Here is a 9,439-nt window from a genome sequence, read left to right as displayed (position 1 = left end):
CAACATTTTTTGGGATGATGAAGGTTTTCGAATTTGCAAACTTTTTAAATTCTCGAATGTTTTTTCAATTCGTGAACATTTTTTCAAATCCGTATACAATTTTTGAATTCGTGAATATGTTTTAAAATCCATGAAAAAATCGAATGCGTTTTTTTGCAATTTACAATTTTTTTAATTCATGAATTTTTTCAATCCACAAACATTATTGGAATTCACGGAATTTTTTTTAATTAGACATAGATAAAAAAACGACCACAATGCTGGGCCGGCGCACTAACGGGAGGGGTGCGAGGGAGCTCCTAACCGGCGCTCTCAGCGCCCGTTCCATGTCCTGGCGCCCGAAGGCAATGGAACTGGGCCGGCCCAGCAAAAAAAAATTCAGTGCATAGAGGTTGTTTGCGCGAAAATACACTTAGCCTGCGTTTGGATGTCCGAATTAAGGTGCCCAAATGGATTTGATATTCCCTGAATTACAATTCAGCTGTTTTGGTTGGACTGTGAATTGCCGCTCGGAAACAAAACCAAATTCAGCGTCGTATTCAGTCCCACCAAAACTTCCCTCCAACGATACGGAGCCTTGGCGCTCCGATTTCCTCCGAATTGCAGCTTTCCCGCAAAACGTACCCCTTCGCTGCCTTATCCCCTCGTCCTCGAGGAAAAAAAGAAAAGAAGGAGACGAGGAGCTCGGCGGCGACCACCACCAGGGAGCTCGGCGGCGACCACAGGGAGCCCGGCGGCGAGTCCCAAGGAGCTCGGCAGCCACCCCAAGGTTCGATTTCGGCCCCGCTCCCTGCTCCTCTACCCATCTCCTTCCCCGCTCCCTTCTCCTGTCCCCATCGCCGTCCTCACGCATCTCGGCAGCCACCACGAGGACCTCGCCGGCGAGCACCAGCAGGACCGCGGCGGCGTCGGCGCTGGTTCCCCGGTCCGCTTCTGCCCGTCCCGACCCCCTCACCCTATTCCGTCCCCGGTCTAGGTCGCATCTTGCCGGCGTCCAGCAGACCACGGCGACCACCAGCAGGGCTGCGATGGCAGGGGCGCAGGGCTCCTCTGGCCACGGGCGCTCCGCCTCGGGCCTTCTCCCTGTCCGCTGCGCCCATCCCCTGTACCCATCTCCTTTCCTACACCAGCGGACCAGCCCATGGCGCCCACCTACTGTCTTGTACCTGTAACTTGTTCATGTGAGGATCTTTCTGTTCTCTATTATTAACAAAGTTTTTGTTTATGTATTGTGCAGATTTGTGAATTGTCCGTCGATCTGCAGGCCGAGTGAAGGTATATGGCTGAAATCCCCTATTTTTGCTATGCATTTGTGCATGTGATGTCTTGCTGCGATGTTTTACATCTAGATAATAAAACTGAATTGTACAGCCCAAAGTCAGATCAATTGGAGTTGGTTGAGAGGATAAATGAAGAAAATAAAAGACGGAAGAGGAAAAGAATTGTTCTGACTAAATTGTTTGTTGAAACATGTGCTCTTGCATTAGCATTTGTTACTACACAAAGGAATAGGGGACCAAGGGACCTAGGAACTTTTAATGATGATGAGGACAAGATTAGGAATAGGAAATATTTGCTTAAATGCATGTATGATGGATCTGCAGTGGCATGCTATGATCAATTGCGTTTAACTAAACGAAACTTTCATGACCTTTGCACCATGTTAAGGGAGAGATGTGGCCTTTGTGATAGTGTATATGTGACAGTGGAAGAGAAAGTTGCAATGTTCTTGCTTGTAGTTGGTCATAGTATTAAGATGAGGATGTTGCGTGGCACCTACAAGCGTTCTTTATGGACCATTAGCACACACTTCTCTACTGTCCTAAACGCCCTACTATCTCTACATGGGGAGTTCATTATGTTACCTTCCTCTACCGCTCAAGCTCCTGATAATTACAAATGTGTTGTAAATTTCTCCTCGAGTTTGAACAGATGAATCAATGTCATTGAAAGGAGTAGGACATGTCTGTAAGACTGTAACTTTATAAAAAAGATAACATGATGCACTGCCTAATAAATGCACCTCAAAGATTGCTAGAAACCCTGTTTGAAAATTACAGAGCAGATGAATACAATGAGTGAGAGGATAGGTATCACTATTAGCAGAACATGCTTAATTAATTATCAAAAGATAATATTCCTTAGGCATCGCAGAACAGTTTAGCAATAATAAGAATGGTGCAGCCGACATTCTGTTCTCAGCTACTCCCTCCGTTCGGAAATACTTGTCCTAGAAATGGTTGTATGTAGACTTATTTTAGTTCTAGATACAACCATTTCTAAGACAAGTATTTCCGAACGGAGAGAGTAGATGCCAAATTCAGACGGCCTAATACAAAGGTGGAAGCTCCTTCTAGTTCCTCTAGTATACAACAGAAGGAAACATTGCATTCTTGGTGGGTGCTAGTGTGTAATATCAGTACTAAGGTTCTCGTGGGAATATAGACTTGAATATTTATTTAAACCAAGCATCAAAACTTAAAAGTAAAAACGTATTCTCCAGTGAGACATGTGAAATGAAGCAGCATCTCCGAGTGCAACTCTAGCCTACAAACACTATAACAGTAACACATAATCTGAAATTCTCTCTGAAAGAACTACATATAATCTGAAGAATCATACAGCGGCAAATAATGACAGGCTGCAACCACTTATTATATCTGTATGTATGTACCACTACGCTCCAGAATAAGGCTGGCCAAATATGTTCAATATGCGATACCAAATCAAGTGCTATCCAGGATTTAGTTGCAAGCAGCTTCAACCCTGCACCTTCTATGCAAATGCAATGCATGCCTCGGTTTCTAATCAAAAGCTAATGAAGAACTGTCAGCGGCGGACCTGTAGGATACCCTATCCCACATCTGTTTCCTACTTATCATCTATGTGATGTTCTTCAGAAACAGATACTAACTGCAAGTTTGCAACGGCATTAAATCCAGTGAGGAGATGGTGGTCACCCCACCCCAGTGGCACGAGCAGCATCTCTCTGGCCAAAGACTGCAAGGAAGGCTCCGGACAACGGGGGCCGGGGCGGAGGAGGGGAGAGGCGGAGGGAGGTGCCCGTGTCGGGGCGGAGGAAGGCGACGGACAGGCTGAGGGCTCCGTCACCAGAGAAAAAGGTAGAGGGGGCGCAGATCTTACCGGAGAGAAGGCGGCAGTCGTCGCCCGCGCCGCCGCCTTCGCCTCGTTGTGCGGTAGGGATTTCTTGCGCCTGGCCTGGATTTTTTTTAGGCAAATGGATTTTGGTTTTTGTCCTCGCTCTGGAGCTTGCCAGGCAGAGAGGCGCTGCTATGTATCGCGCACACGATCGCTACGCTCGCGGGCAAATCCTAAACGGCGCCCGTTTCTTCGCTGCGCGCAAACGAGCGCATACCCCCGCGATGCGCTGGGCCGGCCCATTTAATCCTTTTTCTGTTAAAACTGCATCGATCAAAAAAGGGTGTTACCACCAGACAATGATCCACTTGGTGTCTGTCAGCCTCTTTTCCTTCTTTTCTTGTTTCTCCAGGTTGCGAGATTTTCTTCTTCTTCTTTTTCCTGTTCATTTTTTCATTTTTCTTTTCTTCGTAGATGTGCATTTTTTTCCCAAATTCAATGAACCTTTTCAAATTTAATGAACTTTTTTATCACAATCGATGAACTATTTTTTAAATTTGATGCTTTTTTTCCAAAATCAACGAACTCTTTTTCAAAATCGACAAACTTATTTCCAAATCGCTGAACTTTTTTCAAAATCAATGAACTCTTTTCAAAACCGATGAACACTTTTTCAAAACCGATGAACTTTTTTTCCGAATCGATAAACTCTTTTTCAAAATCGATGAACTCTTTTCAAAATTGACGAACTCTTTTGCAAAATTGAAGAACTCTTTTCAAAATTGACGAACTCTTTTCAAAGTTGATGAGCTCTTTCTCAATACCGATGAACTTTTTTTCCAAAATTGATGAACTCTTTTTCAAAATCGATGAACTTTTTTCAAAGTCGATGAAATTTTTTTTTTGAAAATCGATGAACTTTTCATCGACTTTGAAAAAAGTTCATCGATTTTGAAAAAAAATTCACCGATTTTGCAAAAAGAGTTCATCAATTTTGAAAAAGAGTTCATCAATTTTGGAAAAAAAAGTTCATCAGTATTGAAAAAGAGCTCATCAACTTTTAAAAGAGTTTGTCAATTTTGAAAAGAGTTCATCGGTTTTGAAAAGAGTTCACCAATTTTGAAAAAGAGTTCATCAATTTTGAAAAAGAGTTCATCAATTTTGGAAAAAAAGTTTATCGGTATTGAGAAAGAGCTCATCAACTTTGAAAAGAGTTCGTCAATTTTGAAAAGAGTTTTCAATTTTGCAAAAGAGTTCGTCAATTTTGAAAAGAGTTCATCGATTTTGAAAAAGAGTTTATCGATTCGGAAAAAAAGTTCATCGGTTATGAAAAAGTGTTCATCGGTTTTGAAAAGAGTTCATTGATTTTGAAAAAAGTTCAGCGATTTGGAAATAAGTTTGTCGATTTTGAAAAAGAGTTCGTTGATTTTGAAAAAAAAGCATCAAATTTAAAAAATAGTTCATCGATTGTGATAAAAAAGTTCATTAAACTTGAAAAGGTTCATTGAATTTGGGGAAAAAATGCACATCTACGAAGAAAAGAAAAATGAAAAATGAACAGGAAAAAGAAGAAGAAGAAAATCTCGCAACCTGGAGAAACAAGAAAAGAAGGAAAAGAGGCTGACAGACACCAAGTGGATCATTGTCTGGTGGTAACACCCTTTTTTGATCGATGCAGTTTTAACAGAAAAAGGATTAAATGGGCCGGCCCAGCGCATCGCGGGGGTATGCGCTCGTTTGCGCGCAGCGAAGAAACGGGCGCCGTTTAGGATTTGCCCGCGAGCGTAGCGATCGTGTGCGCGATACATAGCAGCGCCTCTCTGCCTGGCAAGCTCCAGAGCGAGGACAAAAACCAAAATCCATTTGCCTAAAAAAAATCCAGGCCAGGCGCAAGAAATCCCTACCGCACAACGAGGCGAAGGCGGCGGCGCGGGCGACGACTGCCGCCTTCTCTCCGGTAAGATCTGCGCCCCCTCGCCCCCTCTCCCTTTTTCTCTGGTGACGGAGCCCTCAGCCTGTCCGTCGCCTTCCTCCGCCCCGACACGGGCACCTCCCTCCGCCTCTCCCCTCCTCCGCCCCGGCCCCCGTTGTCTGGAGCCTTCCTTGCAGTCTTTGGCCAGAGAGATGCTGCTCGTGCCACTGGGGTGGGGTGACCACCATCTCCTCACTGGATTTAATGCCGTTGCAGCGGCTCCCTGGATTCGTCGGATGTGAATTCGCTTCTGACGGCTTCCTCCCCCCACCCTACGGACGGCCCCGAGGTGGCGTCCCAACAGGTTCCAAGCCAGGAGGAGGTGGTCCTGGAGGCGCCACAAGGCAACCTCCCGGACTCCAGGTGTAAACGGGATAGAACCCCCAAGGGCTCCAAGTCCGGCCTTGAGCCGGACACCACGCCGGAACCTTCAACGGTTCCGGACTCCGGTAGGCAGCCTCCTTCCAAGAGGATCAAGCCTACCGAGCCGGTGACCTCCGTCCAACCGGAGGCACCGGACAGTTTGCTGGAGACGCTTAACGGCGCCTCCCTTGGCGAGGAGCACCGCACTATTATGAGTGCGGTGATCCAGAAGGTTCAGTCCGCCAAGAGCGGACTGATTGAAGCCTGTGCCAGCGCTCTAACCGGCTTTGAGGTAAGTAAAGAATATGTAAAAATATTACCGCATAGACAGTAGCCCCTGATGCTCCGTTCGGCGTTCGGAAAGAAAAGTCGAATAGAGGATCTAATAACATTCGCAGGAGTCTAACATGATCAAGTCAATAGCGTATGCAGGCTTCGCTGTTGGCCTTCGCTGCACTGACTGCGGAGGTGGATATGCTGAAGCAGAACCTCGAGCGGTCCGAGCAAGAGCTCGTCCTAGCCAAGCAGCACCTCGAGGAGAAGGAAGGTAAGGAATACCTTATTGAAAGATGTGAAAGGTGCAATTGCAAAAAGTGACAGGATTAACGCGGCTATTGTAGGGGCCACAACTGAGGTGGCGACCCTTAAGCAAGCGCTATTCGAGGCCGAAAAGAGGGAGGCCACGGAGCGCACCGAGCGGGAGAAGCATGAGACGCAGGTTGGCGAGGTGCGGCAAGAGCTCCAGGTTCTCATGAAAAAACATGAGAGTTTGGAGCTTGACTCGAAGACGCGAGAGTCTGAGCTCGCGGCGGCCATTGAAGATGCCAAGTCTGCCAAGGCCGAAGCCCAGAAGGCCCTCCAGGAGGTTGAGGCAATAAAAAAGATAGCGGCGGGTAAGGCATTCTCTATGCAAAGCAAACACGTAAAAGTGAATTACTTGTCACTTACCCGAATCCGGAGCTCTCCAAGAGCATTCAGCCTTATTCTGGAGCGTAGTGGTACATACATACAGATATAATAAGTGGTTGCAGCCTGTCATTATTTGCCGCTGTATGATTCTTCAGATTATATGTAGTTCTTTCAGAGAGAATTTCAGATTATGTGTTACTGTTATAGTGTTTGTAGGCTAGAGTTGCACTCGGAGATGCTGCTTCATTTCACATGTCTCACTGGAGAATACGTTTTTACTTTTAAGTTTTGATGCTTGGTTTAAATAAATATTCAAGTCTATATTCCCACGAGAACCTTAGTACTGATATTACACACTAGCACCCACCAAGAATGCAATGTTTCCTTCTGTTGTATACTAGAGGAACTAGAAGGAGCTTCCACCTTTGTATTAGGCTGTCTGATTTGGCATTTACTCCCTCCGTTCGGAAATACTTGTCTTAGAAATGGTTGTATCTAGAACTAAAATAAGTCTACATACAACCATTTCTAGGACAAGTATTTCCGAACGGAGGGAGTAGCTGAGAACAGAATGTCGGCTGCACCATTCTTATTATTGCTAAACTGTTCTGCGATGCCTAAGGAATATTATCTTTTGATAATTAATTAAGCATGTTCTGCTAATAGTGATACCTATCCTCTCACTCATTGTATTCATCTGCTCTGTAATTTTCAAACAGGGTTTCTAGCAATCTTTGAGGTGCATTTATTAGGCAGTGCATCATGTTATCTTTTTTATAGAGTTACAGTCTTACAGACATGTCCTACTCCTTTCAATGACATTGATTCATCTGTTCAAACTCGAGGAGAAATTTACAACACATTTGTACTTTTATTGTTAACACAAAAATTACCCTGGTTAGAATTGTTCTACCAGGAAAAGAAAAATAATAGAATTTGATTGTCTGGGTAAGGTGCTTTAATGGCCTGCTGCAAGATAGTTCTATTGGGTATGGTAGATCATTAAAATTGGTTTTACAATTTTGGAAGCATGATTTTCAAGTTCCCGTTTTTTCTTTCCAAGTCCAGCGGCTGTTGTAGAAGTTGACTGAGCTACCTTTAGTCTGTGCACTTGATCTACAAAACTAAGTAGGTGAGTTGGTAGTGGTGGATGAAATTGCGTAGGGATGGAGCAGGGGGAGGAGTCGTGTATCGGGCTAGAGTATGGGGTGGAGGGTGATGTGGTTCGTCTGACGGACCCAACAAGGTCGGACAAAATGAGTATCGGTCCTGCCGCAATCAACATGATTGGATCACACCAACCCAAACATAAGGCAGAGCAGAGGCCCCGGTGGGGAGAAATGGCGAAGAGCGAGGGTTAACTCAGGCGGCGGTATAAAGGCAAGCCCGCGTCATCACGATAACGCAAAAGGGACAAGATCGCCACACTTTTTTTCTTCTCTTTCTCATGCGTTTGGTTCTATTGCCTGGACGCTGGTCTAGAGATTTATCTCGGATGACCACAAGGTGTTCGTTCAATTGCCCGGTACAGGCTGAACGCTGTTTCGTCATGAACACTGAGCATGGACTAGATGCAGCGAGGTCGTACTTTTATGATGCAAATGTAGCTAGTTCATGCGCACTTACTCTGGTTATCAATAAATCTGTTGCAGGCCGAAGAAGCTATAGGTGGCGGGAGGATGGAGGTGAAGCTCAAGGACCTCGTCCCGGCAGCGACTAACACAGTGAACACGACGTTCATCGTGGTCGACAAGGCGCCCCGCCCAGCCCACGCAAACGCGCACGGCAGGGAGGAGACATGCCCGTCACTAGTGGCTGACGAGACGGCGGCGGTGCATTTCCTTCTGTGGGGCACCGAGTGCGATGCCTTCGAGCCTGGGGACATCGTGCGGCTCACGAATGGCATCTTCTCGTACCACAGGGGCAACAACCTGTTCTTGCGCGCCGGCAAGCGAGGACGAGTGGAGAAGGTGGGCGAGTTCACCATGATGTTCGTCGAGACGCCCAACATGAGCGAGGTGAGGTGGGGGCCCGATCCAGGCGACCCAAGGAAGATGGTGCAGGAGGCTGTCGTGTCGCCCTACTCCCAAGTCTTCAAGCCGCTGCACTGATGCCTATCATTTCAGGCTTCCAGCTCATTGTTGCTCCAAGTCTCATTAAATCTTATGCAATACTAACCGTGGTAGTAAATTATGCAATACTAACCACTTGCTGAGTTTTGTATGCTTTCTCCTTAAAATATCACTGGGCCATCGTTCTAATGTCTTGAGATGTTTCTCATGTAAACAGAGCTCATAGAAGATTTAGCAAGCCAAAAGTATATCCCAAGCTGTGTTGATGTGAACAACAGTGTAGCTTTTCCCCTGAAATGTTTAAAATAAAACTGAAGTTGTGGGCAAGAGTTTGATTATATGTTACCTAGATAATTTTTTGTGTTTTATGAAATTGCTCAACTGTTGGTCTCATAATTTGATTACATGATGGTTGAAACACTGAAATGCACTGAAATTCTGATGTTTTTTTATTTCTGCTTTTCCTTCTTGGCAGAGTTCAGAGTTCAGGTCCATGGATGATACTCACACAACCGTACTCCCTTCCTTTCGCAGTATTCGTTCTACAAGTCATTGTTAATTTGCTTTATTCAGATACTCTTAAGTAACAAACAAAGTCACGAGTCCTTATTGCACCTTCAGATCGTATATGTAATATCTTTCTCATATTTCATTTAAGCATACTGGATACTAGTTGCTCTTGTCAGCATTCCCATATTGTATGCATGCAGTTTTTCTTTTGTTTCAGCTATTACCGAACAAGTTTATTCAATTCAGTTAGTTTGATGGCTTATGATGTCAAGCATTCCTGTTCTAACTACTGCCCTGGACAAGGATTTATCTGAAAAGACAGTGGCACAGAACCCAGAAATTTTACTTTACTGCCAGGCTGGAAGGTACTTCCTCCGTCCCATAATATAAGAGCGTTTTTTACACTAGTGTAATGTCAAGAACGCTCTTACATTATGGGACGGAGGTAGTAGATTATATCTCCTTTCATTTGTTGTTGACAGCATCCATATGTTCTATATGTTCTTTTAGTAAC

General features: G+C 45.1%; 1 protein-coding gene across 1 annotated transcript; it reads left to right on the top strand.

The window, feature by feature from the left end:
• The first annotated feature begins 585 nt into the window (after positions 1 to 585).
• LOC125530368 (SOSS complex subunit B homolog) lies at positions 586 to 8,769 on the top strand. The gene is made up of 3 exons (XM_048694773.1): positions 586 to 769; positions 1,238 to 1,275; positions 7,996 to 8,769. Exon 3 carries the CDS (start codon positions 8,023 to 8,025, stop codon positions 8,452 to 8,454), a length of 432 nt encoding a protein of 143 aa, XP_048550730.1. The 5' UTR covers positions 586 to 769; positions 1,238 to 1,275; positions 7,996 to 8,022; the 3' UTR covers positions 8,455 to 8,769.
• The last annotated feature ends 670 nt before the right edge of the window (positions 8,770 to 9,439 follow it).

This window comes from Triticum urartu, unplaced genomic scaffold (assembly GCF_003073215.2).
Source record: "Triticum urartu cultivar G1812 unplaced genomic scaffold, Tu2.1 TuUngrouped_contig_6269, whole genome shotgun sequence".
NCBI classification, from domain to species: domain Eukaryota; kingdom Viridiplantae; phylum Streptophyta; class Magnoliopsida; order Poales; family Poaceae; genus Triticum; species Triticum urartu.
The sequence above is the reverse complement of the archived record's forward strand: the minus strand, read 5'-3'. Positions and strand labels throughout refer to the sequence as shown.

Bases quoted from the DNA above. Each gene is read 5' to 3' on its own strand.
- LOC125530368 (XM_048694773.1), top strand. From the start codon at position 8,023: ATGGAGGTGAAGCTCAAGGACCTCGTCCCGGCAGCGACTAACACAGTG.